Below are 27237 nucleotides of genomic sequence, written 5' to 3' on the forward strand. Positions count from 1 at the left end.
GAGAGGTAGGTTGAGATTGAGAGAGGTAGGTTGAGAGAGAGAGAGGTAGGTTGAGAGAGAGAGGTAGGTTGAGAGAGAGAGGTAGGTTGAGGTAGAGAGGTAGGTAGCGGTAGAGAGAGAGAGAGAGAGGTAGGTAGAGGTAGAGAGAGAGAGAGGTAGGTAGAGGTAGAGAGAGAGAGGTAGGTAGAGGTAGAGAGAGAGAGAGAGAGAGGTAGGTAGAGGTAGAGAGAGAGAGGTAGAGATAGAGGTAGGTAGAGATAGAGAGAGGTAGGTAGAGAGAGAGTGGTAGGTAGAGAGAGAGAGGTAGGTAGAGAGAGAGGTAGGTAGAGAGAGAGGTAGGTAGGGAGAGAGAGAGGTAGGTAGGTAGAGAGAGAGGTAGGTAGAGAGAGAGAGAGAGGTAGGTAGAGAGAGAGAGAGAGAGGTAGGTAGAGAGAGAGAGAGAGAGGTAGGTAGAGGTAGAGAGAGAGAGAAAGGTAGGTAGAGGTAGAGAGAGAGAGAGGTAGGTAGAGGTAGAGAGAGAGAGGTAGTTAGAGAGAGGTAGGTAGAGAGAGAGAGGTAGGTAGAGAGAGAGAGGTAGGTAGAGAGAGAGAGAGGTAGGTAAAGAGAGAGAGAGGTAGGTAGAGAGAGAGAGGTAGGTAGAGAGAGAGAGGTAGGTAGAGAGAGAGAGAGGTAGGTAGAGAGAGAGAGAGGTAGGTAGAGAGAGAGAGAGGTAGGTAGAGGTAGAGAGAGAGAGGTCGGTAGAGAGAGAGAGAGGTCGAGAGAGAGAGAGGTCGGTAGAGAGAGAGAGAGGTCGGTAGAGAGAGAGAGGTCGGTAGAGAGAGAGAGGTCGGTAGAGAGAGAGAGGTCTGTAGAGAGAGAGAGGTCTGTAGAGAGAGAGATAGAGGTAGGTAGAGAGAGGTAGGTAGAGAGAGGTAGGTAGAGAGAGGTAGGTAGGTAGAGAGAGAGAGGTAGGTAGAGAGAGAGGTAGAGAGAGAGAGAGAGGTAGAGAGAGAGAGAGAGGTAGAGAGAGAGAGGTAGAGAGAGAGGTAGAGAGAGAGAGGTAGAGAGAGAGGTAGAGAGAGAGAGGTAGAGTTAGAAAGAGAAAGGTAGAGAGGCAGAGAGGTAGAGAGAGAGAGGTAGAGAGAGAGAGGTAGAGAGAGAGAGGTAGAGAGAGAGAGAGAGAGAGAGGTCGGTAGAGAGAGAGAGGTCTGTAGAGAGAGGTCGGTAGAGAGAGAGAGGTCGGTAGAGAGAGAGATAGAGGTAGGTAGAGAGAGGTAGGTAGAGAGAGAGAGAGGTAGGTAGAGAGAGACAGAGAGAGGTAGGTAGGTAGGTGGAGAGAGAGAGGTAGGTAGGTAGAGAAAGAGAGAGAGAGAGAGAGAGAGAGAGGTAGGTAGAGAGAGAGAGGAAGGTAGAGAGAGAGAGAGAGGTAGGTAGGTAGGTAGGTAGGTAGGTAGGTAGGTAGGTAGAGAGAGAGGAAGGTAGAGAGAGAGAGAGAGAGAGGTAGGCAGAGGTAGAGAGAGAGAGGTAGAGAGAGAGAGGTAGAGAGAGGAGGTAGAGAGAGATGTAGAGAGAGATGTAGAGAGAGGTAGAGACAGAGAGGTAGAGAGAGAGGTAGGTAGAGGTAGAGAGAGTACCTCTCTCTCTACCTCTCTCTCTCTCTGTCTACCTACCTATCTCTCTGTCTCTACCTACCTCTCTCTCTGCCTGTCTACCTACATCTCTCTCTCTACCTACCTCTCTCAATACCTACCTCTCTCACTACCTACCTCTCTCTACCTACCTTTCTCTCTCTCTACCTACCTTTCTCTCTTTCTACCTACCTCTACCTAAATGTTCATGAAAATACAAGTGTTATACATGGAACTTCAGATAAACTTCTCCTTAATGCAACCGCTGTGTCAGATTTCAAAAAAGCTTTTACGAAAAAGCATTCATCTGAGTACGGCGCTCAGACACAAATCATGCCATACAATATATCCGCCATGTTGGAGTCAACAATAGTCCGAAATAGCATTATAAATATTCACTTACCTTTGATGATCTTCATCAGAATGCACTCCCAGGAATCCCCGTTCCACAATAAATGTTTGTTTGTTCGATAAAGTCCATCCTTTATGTCCAAATACCTCCTTTTTGTCCGTGCCTTCAGTTCACAAATCCAAATTCATGACGCGCAGGTCAGACAAAAATTAAATTACAGTTCGTAGAAACATGTCAAACGATGAATAGAATCAATCTTTAGAATGTTTTATCATAATTCCGCAATAAAGTTTCAACCGGAGAAATCCTTTGTCTTCAGAAATGCAATGGAACTGAGCTACCTCTCACGTGAGTGCTCATGGCTGAACTCATGTCCTGCTGGCAGTCATCTGACTCCAGGAGCTCTTAATCATCCTCACTTCACAGAAGAAGCCTCAAACAAGGTTCTAAAGACTGTTGACATCTAGTGGAAGCCTTAGGAAGTGCAAAATGACCCCGCAGACACTGCAGTTTGGATAGGAAATCACTTAAAAACTACAAACCACTTCCTGTTTGGATTTTTTCTCAGGTTTTTGCCTGCCATATGAGTTCTGTTATACTCACAGACATCATTCAAACAGTTTTAGAAACTTCAAGAGTGTGTTCTATCCAAATCTACTAATTATATGCATATTCTAGTTTCTGGGCGTGAGTAGCAGGCAGTTTACTCTGGGCACGTCAGTCATCCAAGCTACTCAATACTGCCACCGTCCATAAGAAGTTTTAAGAACAAATTCTTATTTTCAATGACGGCCTAGGAACAGTGGGTTAACTGCCTTGTTCAGGGGCAGAACGACAGATTTTTACCTTGTCAGCTCGGAGATTCGATCTTGCAACCTTTCAGTTACTAGTCCAACGCTCTAACCACTACCTGGGGATGAGGTAGTTGAGTGGGCTATTTACAGATGAGCTGTGTACAGGTGCAGTGATCGGTAAGCTGCTCTGGCAGCTGATGCTTAAAGTTAGTGAGGGAGATATAAGTCTCCAGCTTCAGTAACATTTGCAATTAGTTCCAGTCATTGGCATCAGAGAACTGGAAGGAAAGGCGGCCAAATAAGGTGTTAGCTTTGGGGATGACCAGTGAAATATACCTACTGGAGGGTGTGCTATGGGTGGGTGTTGCTATGGTGACCAGTGAGCTGAGATAAGGTGGGGCTTTACCTAGCAAAGACTTATAGATGACGTGGGGCCAGTGGGTTTGGCGATGAATATGTAGCGAGGGCCAGCCAACGAGAGCATACAGGTCGCAGTGGTGGGTAGTATATGGGGCTTTGATGACAAAACAGATAGCACTGTGATAGACTACATCCAATTTTCTGAGTGGAGTGTTGGAGGCTATTTTGTAAATGACATCGCCGAAGTCAAGGATCGGTAAGATAGTCATTTTTTGAGGGTATGTATGACAGCATGAGTGAAGGAGGCTTTGTTGTGAAATAGGAAGCCGATTCTAGATTGAATTATGGATTGGTGATGCTTAATGTAAGTCTAGAAGGAGAGTTTACAGTCTAACCAGACACCAAGGTATTTGTAGTTGTTCACTTATTCTAAGTCAGAACCGTCCAGAGAAGTGATGCTAGTCAGGTGGGCGGGTGTGGGCAGCGATCGGTTGAAGAGAATGCATTTAGTTTTACTAGCATTTAAAAACAGTTGAAGGCCACGGAAGAAGTGTTGTATGGCATTAAAGCTCATTTGGAAGTTTGTAACAGTGTCCAAAGAAGGGCCAGATGTATACAGAATGCGTAGCGGTGGATAAGAGAAACACCAGCAGCAAGAGCGACATCATTGATATATACAGAGAAAAGAGTCAGCCTGAGAATTGAACCTTGTGGCACCCCCATAGAGATTGCCAGAGGTCCGGATAACAGGTCCTTCGATTTGACACACTGAACTCTGTCTGATAAGTAGTTGGTGAACCAGGAAAGGCAGTAATTTGAAACCAAGGAAATTGAGTCTGCCGATAAGAATGCAGTGATTGACAGAGTCGAATGCCTTGGCCAGGTCAATGAAGACGGTTGCACAGTACTGTCTTTTATCGATGGCGGTTATGATATCGTTTAGGACCTTGAGCGTGGCTGAGGTGCACCCATGATCAGCTCGGAAACCAGATTGCATAGCGGAGAAGATATGGTGGGATTCGAAATGGTTGGTGATCGGTTTGTTAACTTGGCTTTCGAAGACTTTAGAAAAGCAGGGCAGGATGGATATACACTGCTCAAAAAAATAAAGGGAACACTAAAATAACACATCCTAGATCTGAATGAATGAAAAAATCGGATTAAATACTTGTTTCTTTACATAGTTGAATGTGCTGATAACAAAATCACACAAAAAGAATCAATGGAAATCAAATTTATCAACCCATGGAGGTCTGGATTTGGAGTCACACTCAAAATTAAAGTGGAAAACCACACTACAGGCTGATCCAACTTTGATGTAATGTCCTTAAAACAAGTCAAAATGAGTCTCAGTAGTGTGTGTGGCCTCCATGTGCCAGTATGACCTCCCTACAACGCCTGGGCATGCTCCTGATGAGGTGGCGGATGGTCTCCTGAGGGATCTCCTCCCAGACCTGGACTAAAGCATCCGCCAACTCCTGGACAGTCTGTGGTGCAACGTGGCATTGGTGGATGGAGCAAGACATGATGTCCCAGATGTGCTCAATTGGATTCAGGTCTGGGGAACAGACACGCCAGTCCATAGCATCAATGCCTTCCTCTTGCAGGAACTGCTGACACACTCCAGCCACATGAGGTCTAGCATTGTCTTGCATTAGGAGGAACCCAGGGTCAACCGCACCAGCATATGGTCTCACAAGGGGTCTGAGGATCTCATCTCGGTACCTAATGGCAGTCAGGCTACCTCTGGTGAGCACATGGAGGGCTGTGCGGCCCCCCAAAGAAATGCCACCCCACACCATGACTGACCCACCGCCAAACCGGTCATGCTGGAGGATGTTGGAGGCAGCAGAACGTTCTCCACAGCGTCTCCAGACTCTGTCACGTCTGTCAAGTGCTCAGTGTGAACCAGCTTTCATCTGTGAAGAGCACAGGGCGCCAGTGGCGAATTTGCCAATCTTGGTGTTCTCTGGCAAATGCCAAACGTCCTGCACGGTGTTGGGCTGTAAGCACAACCCCCACCTGTGGATGTCGGGCCCTCATACCACCCTCATGGAGTCTGTTTCTGACCATTTGAGCAGACACATGAACATTTGCGGCCTGCTGGAGGTCATTTTGCAGGGCTCTGGTAGTGCTCCTCCTGCTCCTCCTTGCACAAAGGTGGAGGTAGTGGTCCTGCTGCTGGGTTGTTGCCCTCCTACAGCCTCCTCCATGTCTCCTGATGTACTGGCCTGTCTCCTGGTAGCGCCTCCATGCTCTGGACACTACGCTGACAGACACAGCAAACCTTCTTGCCATAGCTCACATTGATGTGCCATCCTGGATGAGCTGCACTACCTGAGCCACTTGTGTGGGTTGTAGACTCCGTCTCATGCTACCACTAGAGTGAAAGCACCGCCAGCATTCAAAAGTGACCAAAACATCAGCCAGGAAGCATAGGAACTGAGAAGTGGTCTGTGGTCCCCACCTGCAGAACCACTCCTTTATTGGGGGTGACTTGCTAATTGCCTATAATTTCCACCTGTTGTCTATTTCACAGCATGTGAAATTTATTGTCAATCAATTTTGCTTCCTAAGTGGACAGTTTGATTTCACAGAAGTGTGATTGACTTGGTGTTACATTGTGTTGTTTAAGTGTTCCCATTTTTTTTGAGCAGTGTAGGTTTGTAACAGTTTGGGTCTAGAGTGTCTCCCCCTTTGAAGAGGGGATGACCGCAGCAGCTTTCCAATCTTTAGGGATCTCAGACGATACGAAAGAGAGTTTGAACAGGCTAGTAATAAGGGTTGCAACAATTGCAGCTGATAATTTTAGAAAGAGAGGGTCCAGATTGTCTACCCCAGCTGATTTGTAGGGGTCCAGATTTTGCAGCTCTTTCAGAATATCAGCTATCTGGATTTGGGTGAAGGAGAAGCGGGTGGGGGGCTTGGGCAAGTTTCTGCGGGGGGTGCAGAGCTGTTGGCCGGGGTAGGAGTAGCCAGGTGGAAGCATGGCCAGACGTAGAAAAAATGCCTATTGAAATTCTCGATTATCGTAGATATATCGGTATTGACAGTGTTTCCTAGCCTCAGTGCAGTGGACAGCTGGGCGGAGGTGCTCTTATTCTCCATGGACTTTACAGTGTCCAAAAACCTTTTGGAATTAGTGCTACATGATGCAAATTTCTGTTTGAAAAAGCTACCCTTTGCTTTCCTAACTGACTATGTGTATTGGTTCCTGACTTCCCTGAAAAGTTGCATATCGCGGGGGCTATTTGATGCCAATGCAGTACGCCACAGGATGTTTTTGTATCTGTCAAGGGCAGTCAAGTCTGAAGTTAACCAAGGGCTTTATTGTTCTTAGTTAACGTCTCTGGGCTAGGCGGGACGAATTCGTCCCACCTACGCAACAGCCAGTCTAATCCAGTGGCGTGATTTTCAAATACCTTAAAAATCCTATTACTTCAATTTCTCAAACATATGACTATTTTACAGCTATTTAAAGACAAGACTCTCGTTAATCTAACCACACTGTCCGATTTCAAAAAGGCTTTACAATGAAAGAAAAACATTAGATAATGTCAGCAGAGTACCAAGCCAGAAATAATCAGACACCCATTTTTCAAGCTAGCTTAACCTCTATGGGCTAGGTGGGACGCTAGCGTGCCACCCGTGGTGCACTCCATCAACAGCAGGTGCATTTCAAGAGCGGCAAATTTGAATCCAAATAAATGTCAAAATTCAAATTTTTCAAAAATACAACTATTTTACACCATTTGAAAGATAAACATCTCCTTAATCTAACCACGTTTTACGATTTCAAAAAGGTTTTACGGCGAAAGCATACATTTAGAGTATGTTAGGACAGTACATTTACAAGAGTTGTGTGTAATGTTTTGTCAAGTCAAAGACAGGGTCACCAAAACCATAAAACCAGCTAAAATGATGCACTAACCTTTTACAATCTCCATCAGATGACACTCCTAGGACATTATGTTAGACAATGCATGCATTTTTAGTTCTATCAAGTTCATATTTATATCCAAAAACAGCGTTTTACTATGGCATTGATGTTGAGGAAATCGTTTCCCTCCAATAACCGGCAGTCAAGTCAGCGTCACAAATTAAATAATTAAAATTAGAAAACATTGGTAAAATATTATATTGTCATTTAAAGAATTATAGATTTACATCTCTTGAACGCAACCGGATTGCCAGATTTAAAAATAACCTTACTGGGAAATCACACTTTGCAATAATCTGAGCACTGCGCCCAGAAAAATACGCGTTGCGATACAGACTAGACGTCATGTTGGGGAGATCTAAAATCGAAAATACTATGTAAATAATCCATTACCTTTGATTCTCTTCATCAGATGTCACTTCCAGGTATCACAGGTCCATAACGAATGTAGTTTTGTTCAAAAAAGCTCATCATTTATGTCCAAAAATCTCCGTCTTGTTAGCACATGATCTAAGCCAGCCGGACTTCTCGTCATGAACGAGGGGAAAAAATATATTTCCGTTCGTTCAAACATGTCAAACGTTGTATAGCATAAATCATTAGGGCCTTTTTTAACCAGAACATGAATAATATTCAAGGTGGACGAATGCATACTCTTTTATAACGTATTGGAACGAGGGTACCCAACATGAACTCGCGCGCCAGGTGTCTAATGGGACATCATCGTTCCATGGCTCTTGTTCGGTCAGATCTCCCTCCAGAAGACTCAAAACACTTTGTAAAGGCTGGTGACATCTAGTGGAAGCAATAGGAAGTGCCAAAATATTCCTCAGCCCCTGTGTTTTTCAATGGGATAGGTTTAAAGTCAATACAACACATCAGGTATCCACTTCCTGTCAGAAAATGTCTCAGGGTTTTGCCTGCCAAATGAGTTCTGTTATACTCACAGATACCATTCAAACAGTTTTAGAAACTTTAGAGTGTTTTCTATCCATATATAATAAGTATATGCATATTCTAGTTACTGGGTAGGATTAGTAACCAGATTAAATCGGGTACATTTTTTTTATCCAGACGTGCAAATGCTGCCCCCTAGCCCTAACAGGATATAATGTCACAAAAACCCAGAAGACAGCTAAATGCAGCACTAACCTTTGATGATCTTCATCAGATGACAACCCTAGGACATTATGTTATACAATACATGCATGTTTTGTTCAATCAAGTTCATATTTATATCAAAAAACAGCTTTTTACATTAGCATGTGACGTTCAGAACTAGCATACCCCCCGCAAACTTCCGGCGAATTCACTAACAATTTACTAAATTACTCACGATAAACGTTCACAAAAAGCATAACAATTATTTGAAGAATTATAGATACAGAACTCCTCTATGCACTCGATATGTCCGATTTTAAAATAGCTTTTTGGTGAAAGCACATTTTGCAATATTCTAAGTACATAGCCCAGCCATCACGGGCTAGCTATTTAGACACCCACCAAGTTTAGCACTCACCAATATCAAATTTACTATTACAAAAGTTTGATTACCTTTTGTTGTCTTCGTCAGAATGCACTCCCAGGACTGCTACTTAAATAACAAATGTTGGTTTGGTCCAAAATAATCCATCGTTATATCCAAATAGCGGCGTTTTGTTCGTGCGTCCCAGACACCATCCTAAATGGTAAATAAGGGTCGCGCACATGGCGCAATTCGTGACAAAAAAAATCTAAATATTCCATTACCGTACTTCGAAGCATGTCAACCGCTGTTTAAAATCCATTTTTATGCCATTTTTCTCGTAAAAAAGCGATAATATTCCGACCGGGAATGTCCATTTAGCTAAACAGAGGAAAGAAAAGAAAGCTTTCGGTCGACGCGGGCACGAGCCTAAGTCTCACAGTACTGTAACCAGCCACTACCCAAACGCGCTACTTTTTTTCAGCCAGAGCCTGCAAAGCCACGATTCAGCATTTTACCGCCTTCTGAGAGCCTATGGCAGCCGTAGGAAGTGTCACTGGACAGCTAAGATCCTCAATCTTCAATAAACAGAGACAAGAAGAACGACACCTTGTCAGACAGGCCACTTCCTGCATGAAATCTTCTCAGGTTTTTGCCTGCCATATGAGTTCTGTTATACTCACAGACACCATTCAAACAGTTTTAGAAACTTTAGGGTGATTTCTATCCAAAGCCAATAAGTATATGCATATTCTAGTTACTGGGCAGGAGTAGTAACCAGATTAAATCGGGTATGTTTTTTATCCAGGCGTGTCAATACTGCCCCCTAGCCCTAACAGGTTACATTTTTTTGAAAGGGCATGCTTATTTAACCTGTCTGGGCAAACATATGACTATTTTACACCATTTTATAGATACACCTCTCCTGAATCGAACCACGTTGTCCGATTTCAAAAAGGCTTTACAGCAAAAGGAAAACATCAGATTATGTTAGGAGAGTAACCAGCCAGAAATAATCACACAGCCATTTTCAAAGCAACTAGATGCATCACAAATACCCAAAACACAGCTAAATGCAGCACTAACCTTTGAGAATCTTCATCAGATGACACTCCTAGGACATCATGTTACACAATACATGCATTTTTTGTTCGATAAAGTTCATATTTATATATAAAAACAGCATTTTACATCGGCGCGTGACGTTCAGAAAATCCTTTCCCTCAAATGCTTCCGGTGAATCAGCGCAACAATTTACAGAATTACTAGTCGAAAACATTGTTAAAATTTAATATTGTCATTCAAATAATTATTGATTAACATCTCGTGAATGCCACCGCTTTGCCAGATTTAAAAATAACTTTACTGGGAAATCACACTGAGCAATAAACAACGTGATATGCTCAGAAAAATAGGCAAGGCGATTCATGTTAGCTCCATCTTGGAACCATCAACCATCAAAAATACTATTGTAAATATTCCCTTACCTTTGATTATCTTCATCAGAAGGCACTTCCAGGAATCCCAGGTCCACAACAAATGTAGTTTTGTTCGAAAAATTAATTTATGTCCCAATAGCTTCTTCTTGTTAGCGCGTTCCGAAGGCTACTCAAAATGTACCATAGTGCGCGGGACTTCTTGTCACGAATGTGCAAAAAATATATATTTATGTTCGTTCAAACATGTCAAACATTGTATAACATAAATCTTTAGGGCCTTTTTCAACCAGAGCTTCAATAATATTCAAGGGGGACGATTGCATTGTCTTTCTAAACATTTCGAAAGGGGAGGGTAGCCATGGGCGGCCGCGTCATAATGGTAAATGGCCCTCCCCTGTGACCAAGTTCCACAGCCTCTCTTTGGGTCAGTTTCTACCATAGAAGACTCAAACCACTTTGTAAAGACTGTCGACATCTAGTGGAAGCCTTAGGAAGTGCTAAATGATTAATAAGTTCCTGTGTGTTTCAATGGCAAATGTTTGAAGTGATTTCCACACATCAGATTTCCATTTCCTGTTAGGATTATGGATAGGGGGCAGTATTTTCACAGCCGGATAAAAAACGTACCCGATTTAATCTGATTATTACTCCTGCCCAGAAACTAGAATATGCCTATAATTATTATGATAGAAAACACTCCAAAGTTTATAAAACTGTTTGAATGGTGTCTGTGAGTATAACAGAACTCATTTGGCAGGCCAAAAACTGAGAAGATTCCATGCAGGAAGTGGCCTGTCTGACAATTTCTTGCCCTTCTTCATTATCTCTATCCATTACAGAGGATCTCTGCTGTTACGTGACACTTCCTACGGCTCCCATGGGCTCTCAGAAGGCGGCAAAAAGCTGAATCGTGGCTTTGCAGGCTCTGGTTGAAACAAAGTAGCGCGTTTGGGTAGTGGCTGGTTACAGTACTGTGAGACTCAGGCGCGTGCCCGCGTCGACAGAATGCTTTGTTTTCGTTCGTCTGTTTACCTAAACTGATTCCCAGTCGGAATATTATCGCTTTTTTACGAGAAAAATGGCATAAAAATGGATTTTAAACAGCGGTTGACATGCTTCGAAGTACGGTAATGGAATATTTAGAAATCTTTTGTAACAAATTGCGCCATGCTCGTGGCCCTTATTTACACTTCGGATAGTGTCTTGAACGCACAAACAAAACGCCTCTATTTGGATATAACGATGGATTATTTTGGACCAAACCAACATTTGTTATTGAAGTAGCAGTCCTGGGAGTGCATTCTGACGAAGACAACAAAGGTAATCAAACTTTTGTAATAGTAAATCTGAGTTTGGTGAGTGCCAAACTTGGTCGGTGTCTAAATGGCTAGCCATGATGGCCGGGCTATCTACTCAGAATATTGCAAAATGTGCTTTCACCGAAAAGCTATATAAAATCGGGTACCGCGATTGCATAAAGGAGTTCTGTATCTATAATTCTTATATAATTGTTATGTTTTTTGTGAACGTATATCGTGAGTAATTTAGTAAATTCACCGGAAGGTTTCGGTGGGTATGCTAGTTCTGAACAAAACATGCTAATGTAAAAAGCTGGTTTTTGATATAAATATGAACTTGATTGAACAAAACATGCATGTATTGTATAACATAATGTCCTAGGAGTGTCATCTGATGAAGATCATCAAAGGTTAGTGATGCATTTAGCTGTGGTTTTGGTTTTTGTGACATTTATATGCTAGCTTGAAAAATGGGTGTGTGATTATTTCTGGCTGGGTACTCTCCTAACATAATCTAATGTTTTGCTTTCGTTGTAAAGCCTTTTTGAAATCGGACAATGTGGTTAGATAAAGGAGAGTCTTGTCTTTAAAATGGTGTAAAATAGTCATATGTTTGAAAAATGGAAGTTTTTGCATTTCGCGCCACGCTATACCATTGGATATTGGTGAGGCGTTCCGCTAAATCATAGGTCTAAATCATGTTTGATGCAATCTGTAAGTACTATTTTTGCTGTACTGCTTAATCCAGATGATAGGAACACTGTTGACACTTTTCAGCAAGTTGCAATCATGAAATACAGAAATAAACAGTTTTTCAAAAACAAGTTCTATATCATGTTTGAGTCACTCTGTAAGTACCATATTTGCTGTACTCTTTAAACTCGATGAAAGGGACATTGTTGACACTTTTCAGCAAGTTGCAATCATTAAGTGTCCCACGAACACACAGACCACATTACCTTTCTTTAAACACACGCTATGATGTTAGTGTTCTCAACTAGAGCTCAACAAAGACCTTCTAACATCCATGCATTCACATTGGGTTAGAGAAAGCTGTAGCAAACATCATAAATACACTGTTCGGTATATAAGAATAATTTGAAGATAAATACACAACACAGAGGATGAGAGGACTTAAAACTAGAGTACTAATGGTCAACAGGGAATTGTAAATAGGAGTTGGGTTTCAGTTCAACAGCTGTTTAGAATCTGTGGAATGTCACTCCTGAATTCAGAGCAACGTGTGCTACGTTATATACATTGAGTCTGGAGCAGGGTACTTGTGTTTTGGCCATTGGCCCAGTGGTACTGCAAGGACTTCTGATTGGTCAACCCCAGGCTAGGGTGGGGGGTTATAAATGGCATCCTGTTCCTTTGTTCAGGGGAGAAAAGCTGAGGACAGGGGGTAATGAACATTACCTCCCAGCATAACATCTATGATTTGTCCTCTCTGAATAAACATATTTTTCTCCCCATGATTTATTTTGGGGTTTGTATTATTGAAGAATAGCATCAATTGCTAACACTTGGTGCCAAAACCCGGATGAATTGGTCTGATCTAAGATGGCGTAGCAGTCGGATGTGTGTTTGTCTTTTCCCGTGTAAATAGTCTGTTTTAAGAGAGTGTGAAAAGAGTCTTTGGACCACTAGAGCTGTGTTCTTCTTTGCTCAACATTAATCCACATGGAAGTGGTTTTCTCTAGAGAGCTCTCTTTCCACCACGAAGGGGCCGTTTCAGAGTTGAGATCGTTCATCAATGCATTCCTGCCTGACTACATTAGACACCTGCAAAATCTCACAACACATGGATAGACGTTTAGCATCAACTAACCACATCGTATGATATAGCAATCTGATGCCCTACTGCACAGTTGATGACATGGCGCACATCCATTGGTTGATGCAATGCAATGTCCGCAATGCAGTCAGCCAGGAACGCCACCAATGTCAATGCATACTTCTGAAGTCAGCAGACCTCAAGTCAAAATCAGCCCAAAGGGACTGAGGTGTATGAGAAAAGACCATATTGTATGAAGCGTTTTAAAACATCTCTCTGGATTTGTTTCTCACTATGTTTTCTACAGAGACAAGCGAGCATGAGGACAAGAGCATAGATGGGTCGGGGGAGGTTTCTGTGGTGGAGGCCCCGACACTGCCCCCTCCCGCCACTGAGCCCCCCACAGAGCGAGAGGAGCTCCCTGAGGAGGACTCCCCCAAATCACACCCCAAACTTCCCGAGGGGGATGAGGAGGTACTGGGACCCCTGCCTGACAACTGGGAGATGGCCTACACAGAGAAAGGAGAGGTCTACTTCATAGAGTAAGTGTGTGTTTATGTGGGGACAGGGGACGCATGCATGCACACACACACTAACAATGGTCATCAAAATAGTTAAACGTTTTTAACAGCAATTCTAATAAAACAGTTGGACAATGGATTTTTGAATGTTACAAATACATCAGGTATTCACTGAATTATAGCACATAAAACCTTTTACTGGGTAAATGATGAATGGAGTTCAGGGAATTTGGTGGGAATTCAGGTATTCAATTAATTGTGAAATTTCCGTTTTTTTCTTAGAATGGTGGCTGCATAATGGCTTTGTATTCAGCACAAAAAGTACATTTCTTTGCCACATTTTTTGCATTATTAATTTAGTGCCTTATTGCAAACAGAATGCATGTTGTGGAATATTTTCTTTCTGTACATGCTTCCTTCTTTACACAGTCATTTATGTTAGTATTGTGGAGTAACTACAATGTTGATGATCCATCCTCGGTTATATCTTGTCACAGCCATAAAAACTCTGTAACTGTTTTAAAATCACCATTGGCCTCATGGTGAAATCCCTGAGCGGTTTCCTTACTCTCTGGCAAAGTAGTTAGGAAGGGTGCCTGTATCTTTGTCGAGACTGTTTGTATTGATACATTATCCAAAGTTAAATTAATAACTGCACAATGCTCAAAGGGATATTACATGTACTGGATGCTTTTTTTACCATTTACTAATAGGTGCCCTTCTTTGTGAACCATTGGAAAAACACTCTGGTCTTTGTGGTTGAATCTGTGCTTGAAATTAACAGCTCGGCTGAGGGACCTTAAAGATAATTGTATTGGAGATAGGGTAGTAATTAAAAAAATGATGTTAAACTATTATTGCACACAGAGTGAGTGCATACCACTTACTTTGTGACATGTTAAGCAACATTTTTACTCCTGAACTTAGTGTATTCGGAAAGTATTCAGACCTCTTGACTTTTTCCACATTTTGTTACATTACAGCCTTATTCTAAAATGGATTAAATTAAACATGCTTCTCATCAATCTACATACAATACCCCACAATGACAAAGCAAAAACAGATTTTAGAAAATTTTGCAAACGACTTAAAAATTAAAAACAGAAATACCTTATTTACTTAAGAATTGACTGAATGACAGATGGTTGAGGCGTCCCACCTAGCCCATAGAGGTTAAGCATTCAGACACGTTGCTATGAGACTCGAAATTGAGCTCAGGTGCATCCTGTTTCCATTGATCATTCTTTAGATGTTTCTACAACTTGATTGGAGTCCACCTGTGATAAAATCAATTGATTGCACATGATTTGGAAAGGCACACACCTGTCTATATAAGGTCTCATGGTTGGCAGAGCATGTCAGAGCAAAAACCAAGCCATGAGGTCTAAGGAATGTTCCGTAGAGCTCCGAGGCAGGATTGTGTCAAGGCACAGATCTGGGGAAGGCTACTAAAAAATGTCTGCAGTATTGAAGGTCCCCAAGAACACAGTGACCTTCATCATTCTTAAATATGGAAGAAGTTTGGAACCACCAAGACTCTTCCCAGAGCTGGCCGCCCAGCCAAACTGAGAAATCGGGGGAGTAGGACCTTGGTCAGGGAGGTGACCAAGAACCAGATGGTCACTCTGAAAGAGCTCTGGAGTTCCTCTGTGGAGATGGGAGAACATTCCAGAAGGCCAACCATCTCTGCAGCACTCCACCAATCAGGCCTTTTTGATAGAGTTGCCAGACTGAAGCCACACCTCAGTAAAAGACACATGACAGCCCACTGGAGTTTGCCAAAAGGCACCTAAAGACTCTCAGACCATGAGAAACAAGATTCTGTGGTCTGATGAAACTAAGATTGAACTCTTTGGCCTGAATGTCAAGCTTCACATCAGGAGGAAACCTGTTGTATTTGGCGCATATCAGTGTGGATGACGGATCACCACCTCAAGCTGAACCTCGGCAAGACGGAGCTGCTCTTCCTCCGGGGGAAGGACTGCCCGTTCCATGATCTCGCCATCACGGTTGACAACTCGATTGTGTCCTCCTCCCAGAGTGCTAAGAACCTTGGCGTGACCCTGGACAACACCCTGTCGTTCTCTACTAACATCAAGGCGGTGACCCGATCCTGTAGGTTCATGCTCTACAACATTCGCAGAGTACGACCCTGCCTCACACAGGAAGCGGCGCAGGTCCTAATCCAGGCACTTGTCATCTCCCGTCTGGATTACTGCAACTCGCTGTTGGCTGGGCTCCCTGCCTGTGCCATTAAACCCCTACAACTCATCCAGAACGCCGCAGCCCGTCTGGTGTTCAACCTTCCCAAGTTCTCTCACGTCACCCCGCTCCTCCGCTCTCTCCACTGGCTTCATGTTGAAGCTCGCATCCGCTACAAGACCATGGTGCTTGCCTACGGAGCTGTGAGGGGAACGGCACCTCCGTACCTTCAGGCTCTGATCAGGCCCTACACCCAAACAAGGGCACTGCGTTCATCCACCTCTGGCCTGCTCGCCTCCCTACCTCTGAGGAAGCACAGTTCCCGCTCAGCCCAGTCAAAACTGTTCGATGCTCTGGCACCCCAATGGTGGAACAAGCTCCCTCACGACGCCAGGACAGCGGAGTCAATCACCACCTTCCGGAGACACCTGAAACCCCACCTCTTTAAGGAATACCTAGGATAGGATAAAGTAATCCTTCTAACCCCCCCCCTAAAAGATTTAGATGCACTATTGTAAAGTGGCTGTTCCACTGGATATCATAAGGTGAATCCACCAATTTGTAAGTCGCTCTGGATAAGAGCGTCTGCTAAATGACTTAAATGTAAATGTAAAAATGTGACCAATACGATTTGATTTCAATGTATTATTTTTTATAAATTAGAAAAACAGCTTTGTCATTATGGGATATTGTGTGTGTGAATTGATGAGGGGAAAAAAACATTAATCAATTTTAGAATAAGGCTGTAACGTAACAAAATGTGGAAAAGGTCAAGTGGTCTGAATACTATGCGAAGGCACTGTATTTAGGCTTGCAATAGCAAAAGGGTTGAATTCTTATTGAGTCATGACATGAAGCTTTTCATTTGTAATTAATTTGTAAACATTTCTAGAAACAGAATTCCACTTTAACATTATGGGGTAGTGTGTGTAGATTAGTGACACAAAATCTAAATTTAATAAAGTTTAAATTCAGGCTGTAACACAAATGTGAATATTTTCTGAAGGCACTGTAAGTGTCTGTGTTAAATCTCTGATGAAGCTTTAGTGATCTTATACAGTAGATGCAACAGAAAGACATTATATTCCATTAATCCATTTCAGCCATCACCAGGGTGTTTGATAGGTCATTTTACACACACACAAACTGTTTCTCTCTCTCTCTGTCTTTCTAATGAGGAGCAGAGGGACAATTCGAGAATTTATGGCAGTTTTGTTCACCTTAAATATCTCACCCTCTCGTTCACTCACACAACCTCTGTCCTGCCCATCTCAACTCCACATAAAACATTGTAAAAAAAAAACACACATTCACAGGGGATGGGGGTTAAATCTTCTTTTTTTTAAATGAGAGGGAAATTCCACCCTCCTTTCATATTTTTGTAGGATATTCAGACATTACAGAAGCAGTGGTATACAGGATAGGTAATGAAAGTATAAAAGGTGGTCGCAGGGATTGAACCTACAAACTTAGTTCTAATGTGATTTTTTGAAGGGTATTGTCACTCAACCACACAGACGCTGATCTCTCTCTCTCTCTCTCTCTCTCTCTCTTCTTGTCCTCTCTGTCTTCCTTGCCTCGGTCTCTCCTCTCCATTTATGTACTGTATCTCTTTCTCCTCCTCCCCTTTCTCTGTCCTCCTCCTTCTCTCTCTCGCTCTCTGTCTCACTCTCCCTCTCCAGTCACAACACCAAAACCACATCATGGCTGGATCCTCGGCTGGCAAAGAAGGCCAAACCACCTGAGGAGTGCAAAGAGGATGGTGAGTGTTTTTTGTTTTTATGTAAATGAACAATTTTATGCATGAGGTGTCTCTCTTTTTCTCTTCAAAAAGTATGTGGACACTTGTTCATCGAACATAACATTCCAAAGTCATGGGCATTTAATATGGAGTTGGTCCCCCCTTTGCTGCTATAAGAGCCCCCACTCTTCTGGGAAGGCTTTCCACTAGATGTTGGAACATTGCTGCGGGGACTTGCTTCTACTCAGCCACAAGAGTATTAGTGAGGTCGGTTACTGATGTGGGGCGAATAGGCCTGGCTTGCAGTCACCATTCCAATTTTTCCCAACAGTGTTCGATGGGATTGAGGTCAGGGCTCTGTGCAGGCCAGTCAAGTTCTTACACACCGATCTCGACAAATCATTTCTGTATGGACCTCACTTTGTGCACGGGGGCATTGTAATGCTGAAACAGGAAAGGGTCTTCCCCAAACTGTTGCCACAAAGTTGGAAGCACAGAATGTCTAGAATGTATGCTGTAGCTTTAAGATTTCCCTTCACTGGAACTAAGGGGCCCAGTTCGAACTATGTTACACATTGTTGATTTTACTTTTTGTGTGAGTGTGTATGCTTGTTGAATAGACTGAGACCATTATTTCTCCTTCACCAAACTTTACAGTTGGCCCAATGCATTCGGGCAGGTAGCGGTCCCGTTCTGTGAGCTTGTGTGGCCTACCAGTTCGCAGCTGAACCGTTATTGCTCCTAGACATTTACACTTCACAATAACAGCACTTACATTTGACTGGGGCAGCTCTAGCAGGGCAGACATTTAAAGAACTGACTTGTTGGAAAGGTGGCATCTTATGACGGTGCCACGTTGAAACTCACTGAACTCTTCAGTAAGGCCATTCTACTGCCAATATTTCCCTATGGAGATTTCATGGCTGTGTGCTAGATTTTATACACCTGTCAGCAACGGGTGTGGCTGAAATAGCCGAATCCGCTAATTTGAAGGGGTGTCCACATACTTTTGTTTAAATAGTGTATATATTGCCATCCACTGAGTGTAGAGAACATTAGGAACACCAGTGTATGTATTTCTGTCTTTTAGCTGTTATTGTTTATTAATGTTCTGCAGTATGTCATGTTTTATGTTTTGTGTGGACCACAGGAACAGCAGCTGCTGCTTTCACAAAAGCTAATGGGGATCCTAATAAAATACCAAATACTAATATTGAGTTCCATCCACTTTTGCCCTCAGTACAGCCTCAATTTGTTGGGGCATGGACTCTACAAGATGTTGAAAGCATTCCACAGAGATGCTGGTCCATGTTGACTCCAATGCTTCCCACTGTTGTGTCAAGTTTGCTGGAAATCCTTTGGGTGGTGGACCATTCTTGTTACATGGGAAACTGTTGTGTATGAAAAACCCAGCAGGGTTGCAGTTCTTGACACACTCAAACCCGTGCTCCTGGCACCTACTACCATATTCCATTCAAAGGTACTTAAATATTTTGTCTTGTCGATTTACCCTCTGATTGGCACGCACACACAATCCATGTCTCAATTGTCTCAAGGCTCATAGCTTTCACCTGGATTCACCTGGTCAGTCTATGTCATGGAAAGAGCAGGTGTTCCTAATGTTATGTAAATATAAATAGTTATAGCTTTCAGTGATGGGAGATGTTGGCTGAGAGTTACAAGAGTGGAGACTGCAAATCTTACCAAATTACGCAAGATTTTAGTTCTGGGTTAACCGTGATTACTCCTCCCCTATCCTCTCTGTCCAGTAAAGGGAATTATAATAGCTCCTTTATCCCTCATTTTTTTAATCTATTTTTATTCTCTCTCTCACTCCCGACTGGGAAATTCTCAAGAATACCTAAAAAATTAAACTGGATAGTGAATAATCATATGCTGTTAAAACAGGGAATTGCTGCCATAATGCCTCCACATATTCACTCAGTATATGTCCTTCTAAATCAACAAGGGCAAGGAAACAGGAAATGAAGAAAAGGAGAATAGGACAGGATATAGTAAGTGTAGGGTTTTATGACATGGGAATGAAAGGGAAATAAATAGGAAAGGAAATGAAGAGAATAGGACGTGGGAAAGGAATGGGACGTAGGAAAGAAAGAGATATTAAATGGGAAGGTATTCAAACAGGAAATCAAGGGAAGGGAAGAGGACTTATGAAGGAAAGGGAAGGGGAGAGGACATAGGCCTGGAAAAGGAAGGGAAGGGAATATGATATAGAATAGGAAGGGAAGAGACTGGGACATTGGAAAGGAAGGTGAGGGTTTAAGGACATAGGATAGGGAAGGAAATAAGACAGAAGGGGATACGGTGTAGAAATGAAGTGGGAGGGGGGTTCTAGGACATAGGAAAGGAATGGGAGGATTTAGAAAAGGGTCGGTTTCAGGACATAGGAAGGAAAGGGAATAGGACATAGGAAAGGAAGGGAGGGATGAAGTAGTAAGGGAAATTAATTAAGGAAATAGGACCTAAGAAAGGAGGAGAATAAGACATCGGAAGGGGATAGAATATAGGAAAGGAAGAGAGGACGTAGTAAAGGAAAATAAGGAAATAGGATATTGGAAGGAATGGAAGAGTTTAGGAAAGGGTGGGTTTTAGGACAAAAGAAGGGAAGAGAATAGGACATGGGAAAGGGAGGATGTAGGAAAGGAAATGAAGGAAGGAAATAGGACATAAGAAAGGAGGGGAATCTGACATCGAAAGGGAAGGGAATAGGACATAGGGAAGGGTTTAGGATATAGGTAGGGAAGGGTTCAATAATATAGGAAGGGAAGCCTGTTTATATTATTGGTACAGTACATAGCCCCAATGTTGTTTGTCCTTGTTTGCTGCCAGTCTGACTGAAGAATTCTGGGATTTCCTGGAGCCTCACAGCTACAAACAGGGAGGCAGAAACAAATGCATGTTTACTTTCATCAGCCTTCCCCTTATCTCTCGCCCCCCACATCCTTTTCCTCTCTCTTTCTTTTGAATCCTATGTCCTTCACTCTCCCTCTGTCAGCCTCTTGCTCTCCTGCTGTGTTGAGAGAGAGAGACTTTTTGTCTTTCTTTAATGAAACATTCTAATTTCATTAACCCCCCCCCCCCCCATTAAAATAAAACACAAAAATATATCCTGTATATAATATATCCATACATGTACCAAACTCACCTTACCCTCTACCACACGATACAAAACACCACAATAACAAAATAAACTCACCACTTCTACAACAGTCAGCCCCCCCCAACACACCATATCTCCTGAAACATCTCCACACTTTTTATCATTTTATAGAACACAAATTCTACCCTATGGCGCGCAGGGACCATCCCTTTAGATAATAGTAAAGGGTCTGTTATCCCCCCCACCCTGTTCCTCCTTGTTATCCAAATAGCCTGAGCAAACAGAAAATTCAACAAAACACATTTGACCTTTTCCGTCTTTGAATACCTATACCCCATTATAAACATCCCAACAGTAAAAACCACCCCCAACCTCTCACACAGACATGCCAACAGAAACATTAATGGCATTAACCTGGCGCACACAGAAATCACATGAATCACAGTTTCTCTCATAACACAGGACACCCCTGCCCGACTCCCGGTTCAACCCGTGCCAACCAGCTGTTAGTGGCCAGGGCTCCATGTAGAACCCTCCACTGGAGTTCCCCTGACCTCTTTGGTGCTGGGGGTTTGTAGAACCCCCTCCATCTAAAACCGACCATACTCTCCTCCCCACATAGGCCCTGCCACTGATGTACGTTCACTCCTGTTAGGCTCCTAATGTTCCTCACCTTAATGCAGACGTTGTAGAGGGCTTTACCTCCCACCCCCTCAAACTCCCCCAGGCTCGGAGTGTTAAAATCTAACAAGTCCTCCAGACCCCCTTGCCAGTCCCCAGTCTCTGACGTCACCTGCAGTGGCAGAAACATTGGTGGCCCCTCCCCCTTTGGCCGCTTAAACACCCCCCCTTACCAGCTCAGACAGTGCCTCCTGGACCTCCTCCAGGAATCTCTCCAGCAGCCTAAGAGACATTATTCCTGTTTGTTGTGCCAGGACTTCTGGGGTTTTCCACCCCTCCTCTCCCAGCAGTTGCAGGTCACCCAGCCTTTGTAAACCCGCTGCCATCAGTTGCCTCTTCAGGGTGGCTGACTGAACCGACCTCAAAGGGATGGATGGGTTGCGGAAGATAGGCTCCTCCCAGACCCACAGGCCAGGCTCCACATCCCCTTCTCATGTGGGCCTTAGCAGCTGCCAGGCCCTCAGCACCGCACAGTAAAAATCAGAGAGACCTGCTGTACTCAGCCCCTCCAGCCTAATGAGGAACAGCTGCCAGTCCAAACCTAATCCGCCAGCTCTCCTCAGCAGCACGCATGCTGGCTCCCTCCAGCCAACATCAGTATGGTACAGCAGTCCCTGCACCACCTTTAGTCAGAAAGCAGCCACCTTGCTCTCCAGTTCCACCAGGCCCTGTCCTCCTTCGTGGATGGTCAAGTACAACACTGCACCTTAAGCCAATGATGGCCCGACCACAAAAAGTCCACCAGCTTGCGTTGCAGGTCTGCAAGCAGACCGGCAGGGGGTTGAGGACAGCCAGTTTATGCCCCAAGGAAGATGCCACCAGGTTGTTGATTATCAGCACCCACCCTCTATATGACACTTGGGACAGGAGCCACCTCCATAAAAGTAACTTGCACAATTTGTCTTCTATTTGTAGAGGACAAACATGTCCTGTTTCTATATAGGAAGCCTAGCTTGATTTGTTTGCCGTTTACAAAGTTCATCAATATGCATTTTAAAAGACAATTTATCATCCAACCATATCCCTAAGTTTTTAAATGCAGAGGCCTGATTCATTCGAGAACCATCTAAGCTCGTAAGTGCAAGTGTATTTTCAACCAACTTTTTGAATTTTAGCCAAACCGGAGAGCTTATAGATGGCCTGATAATTATCAAATTCACTACCATCACCTCCCTTGGGGAGTGGTAAAACAAAAGCTGTTTTCCAAGATTTAGGAATCTTTCCTACGACAAATGTTTGATTAACGATATGCATCACTGCACTAGCAATAATAGGTGCCGCACACTTGAGTAAATATGGATCTAGATTGTCAGCGCCTAATGATTTCTTAGAATCTATAGCAGATAGTGCAGATAAGACCGCATCTTCTGTGACTTTTTGAAAATTAAAAACCGGCTTACTGTTTTCCACATCAGCTGAAGGCCGAGGGACTGAAACAATAGACCGGTCAGGATCATGTTGGCCATTTTTTCTTTCAAAAAGAAAACCAGCAGAAATGAAATGCTTATAAAAAAACATCACAAATTTCAATTCGGTCACTGATGATCCCAGATTCCGATGTAATTTGCTTCGGCAGGGAAGTCAAGAGGTTTCCTCGTTTAACCCCTGTGCGACATCCAGCGAAAAATCATATCGCCATTAGCATAACAAAATGTAATATTTTTTTAGTTCAATTTTTTTTTTCAAATTATATCGTTTTATAGATACACCTCTCCTGAATCGAACCACGTTTTCCGATTTCAAAAAGGCTTTACAGCAAAAGCAAAACATTAGATTATGTTAGAGGAGTATATCGTAAAAGTAGCCACATAGCCATTTTCCGACCAATCACATGCATCACAAATAACCAAAAAACAGCTAAATGCAGCACTAACCTTTTACAACCTTCATCAGATGACACTCCTAGGACATCATGTTACACAATACATGCATTCTTTTGTTCGATAAAGTTCATATTTATATATAAAAACAGCATTTTACAGCGTAACGTTGACTAACTATTTTCCCTCAAATGCATCCGGTGAAACAGTGCTACAATCGACTAAATTACTATTCGAAAACATTTTTAAAATGTAATATTGTCATTCTAAGATTTATAGATGAATATCTCTTGAAAGCACCTGTAATGCCAGATTTAAAAATAACTTTACTGGGTAATCACACTTTGCGATAAAAGGGGATGCGATACTCAGAACAATAGGCTAGCAATAGCAATAGGCTAGCCATCTTGGAACAATCACATATCACATCTAGTCTTGTATACTATTGTCAATAATCCCTTACCTTTGATTATCTTCATCCTTAGGCACTTCCAGGAATCCCAGGTCCACAACAAATGTATTTTCGTTCGAAACAGTTCATCCTTTATGTTCCATTAGCTTGTTGTTGTTAGCGTGTTCTGAAGGCTAAACCAAAAGTTCCGACGTGCGCATTCAACAAAATGCATTTTTTTCTTATTTAGGTTCGTTCAAACATGTCAATCGTTGTATAACATAAATCTGTAGGGCCTTTTTCAACGAGAGCTCCAATAAGATTCTAGGGGGACGATTGCATTGTGTTTCAAAATGTTTCGAAAGGGGAGGGTAACCAGGGGCGCCGGCATCATAATGGTGATGGCCCTCTCCGTGTGACCACGTTCCACTGCGTCTCATTCATTCAGTTTTCACAGTAGAAGGCTCAAATCACTTTGTAAAGACTGGGGACATCTAGTGGAAGCAATAGGAAGTGCTCAATGAACCATAGCTCACAGTGTGATTAATAGGCAACGTGATGAAGTTGAGTTCGCAATTCAGAATTCCACTTCCTGTTTCGATCTGTCTCGGGGTTTTGACTGCCATATGAGTTCTGTTATACTCACAGACACCATTCAAACAGTTTTAGAAACTTTAGGGTGTTTTCTATCCACAAGTATTAATTATATGCATATCCTAGCTTCTGAGTTTGAGTAGTAGGCCGTTTAAAATGGGCACACATTCTTTTCAAAATGCGCTGTGGTGCCCCCTATCCTAGGCGACCGTCAAGAGGTTATTAACCTCTCTAGGCTAGGCGGGACGAATTCGTCCCACCTACGTAACAGCCACTGCCAGCCTGTGGCGCGATTTTCAAATCCTTAAAAATCCTATTACTTCAATTTCTCAAACATATGACTATTTTACAGCCATTTAAAGACAAGACTCTCGTTAATCTAACCACACTGTCCGATTTCAAAAAGGCTTTACAACGAAAGCAAAACATTAGATTATGTCAGCAGAGTACCAAGCCAGAAATAATCAGACACCCATTTTTCAAGCCAGCATATAATGTCACCAAAACCCAGAAGACAGCTAAATGCAGCACTCACCTTTGATGATCTTCATCAGATGACAACCCTAGGACATTATGTTATACAATACATGCATGTTTTGTTCAATCAAGTTCATATTTATATCAAAAACCAGCTTTTTACATTCGCATGTGACGTTCAGAACTAGCATACCCCCCGCAAACTTCCGGGGAATTCGCTAACATTTTACTAAATTACTCACGATAAACGTTCACAAAAAGCATTACAATTATTTTAAGAATTATAGATACAGACCTCCTCTATGCACTCGATATGTCCGATTTTAAAATAGCTTTTTGGTGAAAGCACATTTTGCAATATTCTAAGTACATAGCCCAGGCATCACGGGCTCGCTATTTAGACACCCGGCAAGTTTAGCACTCACCATAATCATATTTACTATTATAAAAGTTTGATTACCTTTTGTTGTCTTCGTCAGAATGCACACCCAGGACTGCTACTTCAATAACAAATGTTGGTTTGGTCCAAAATAATCCATCGTTATATCCGAATAGCGGCGTTTTGTTCGTGCGTTCCAGACACTATCCGAAATAGTAAAGAAGTGTCGCGCGCATGGCGCAATTCGTGACAATAAAATTCTAAATATTCCATTACCGTACTTCGAAGCATGTCAACCGCTGTTTAAAATCAATTTTTACGACATTTTTCTCGTAGTAAAGTGATAATATTCCGACAGGGAATCTCCTTTTCGGCAAACAGAGAAAGAAATCCCAAAGGCGGGGGCGGTCGGGGTCACGCGCATAAGCCAGTGTCCCTTGATCGGCCACTTGAGAAAGGCGATAATGTGTTTCAGCCTGGGGCTGGAATGACGACATTCTGTTTTTTCCCGGGCTCTGAGCGCCTATGGACGACGTGGGAAGTGTCACGTTAGAGCAGAGATCCTTAGTAAATGATAGAGATGGAAAAGAAGTTCAAGAAATGGTCAGACAGGCCACTTCCTGTAAAGGAATCTCTCAGGTTTTGACCTGCCATTTGAGTTCTGTTATACTCACAGACACCATTCAAACAGTTTTAGAAAATTTAGGGTGTTTTCTATCCATATGTAATAAGTATATGCATATTCTAGTTACTGGGTAGGAGTGGTAACCAGATTAAATCGGGTATGTTTTTTATCCAGCCGTGTCAATACTGCCCCCTATCCTAAACAGGTTAACTTCTTTGGGATAGGGGGAGTTATTTTGACGTCCGGATGAAAAGCGTGCCTAAAGTAAACTGCCTGCTTCTCAGGCGCAGAAGCTAGGATATGCATATAATTGGTAGATTTGGATAGAAAACACTACAGTTTCTAAAACCATTAAAATAATGTATGTGAGTATAACAGAACTGAAATGGCAGGCAAAACCCCAAGGACAAACCATCAACAAACCAAAAAAATCTGCATACCACTGATTTCAATGGCTGGCACTTTTATAATAGGGAGAAATCGTCCCCGATTGGAGTTCCTAGGGCTTCCACTAGATGTCAACAGTCTTTAGAAAGAGTTTCAGGCTGGTTTTTGGAAAAATTAGGGAGAAGATGTAGTTTTTCTAAGTGGCTCCCATTTTGGCTGTAGTGTTTCCAAGCGCATGGCCAAGAGAGTGCGTTCTTTTTGTTTATCTACGGTAAAGACAATAACGATTCTCCGTCTTAAATGTGATCGTTTATTTGCGTATTAGGGCACCTAAGGTTTGATTATAAACATTGATTGACTTGTTTGGATGAGTTTATTGGTGACATTTGGGATTCATTTTGTATGCGTTTTGAAGGAAGGAAACCGAGTGGATTATTGACTGAAGCGCGCCAGCTAAACTGAGTTTTTATGGAAATAAAGAAGGACTTTATCGAACAAAAGGACCATTTGTAATGTAACTGGGACCTTTTGGAGTGCCAACAGAAGAAGATCTTCAAAGCTAAGGCATATATTATATCGCTATTTCTGACTTTCGTGTCGCAACTCTCTGGTTGAAAATGATTGGTTATGCATTTGTGTGCTGGGCACTGTCCTCAGATAATGTCATGGTTTGCTTGCACAGTAAAGCCTTTTTGAAATCTGACATGGCGGCTGGATTAACAACAAGTTAACCTCTCTAGGGTAGGTGGCACCAAATCGTCCCACCTACGTAACAGCCAGTGTAATCCCGTGGCGCGTTATTCAAAAACCTCAAAAATGCAAAAACTTCAATTTTTCAAACATATGACTATTTTACACCATTTTAAAGACAAGACTCTCGTTAATCTAACCACACTGTCCGATTTCAAAAAGGCTTTACAACGAAAGCAAAACATTAGATTATGTCAGCATAGTACCCAGCCAGAAATAATCAGACACCCATTTTTCAAGCTAGCATATAATGTCACATAAACCCAAACCACAGCTAAATGCAGCACTAACCTTTGATGATCTTCATCAGATGACAACCCTAGGACATTATGTTATACAATACATGCATGTTTTGTTCAATCAAGTTCATATTTATATCAAAAACCAGCTTTTTACATTGGCATGTGACGTTCAGAACTAGCATACCCCCCGCAAACTTCCGGTGAATTTACTAAATTACTCACGATAAACGTTCACAAAAAACATAACAATTATTTTAAGAATTATAGATACAGA

At 42.6% G+C, this 27237-nt stretch overlaps 1 protein-coding gene across 1 annotated transcript in view; it reads left to right on the forward strand.

The window, feature by feature from the left end:
- LOC106591140 (membrane-associated guanylate kinase, WW and PDZ domain-containing protein 2) overlaps nt 1-27237 on the forward strand; it is a 430776-nt gene that overhangs the window by 160362 nt on the left and 243177 nt on the right. The window contains 2 exon segments of the mRNA XM_045688044.1: nt 13340-13574; nt 17438-17517. Of these exon segments, the coding sequence (XP_045544000.1) occupies nt 13340-13574; nt 17438-17517 (315 nt within the window).

The sequence above is a fragment of the Salmo salar genome, chromosome ssa10 (genome assembly GCF_905237065.1).
Source record: "Salmo salar chromosome ssa10, Ssal_v3.1, whole genome shotgun sequence".
Classification (NCBI taxonomy): domain Eukaryota; kingdom Metazoa; phylum Chordata; class Actinopteri; order Salmoniformes; family Salmonidae; genus Salmo; species Salmo salar.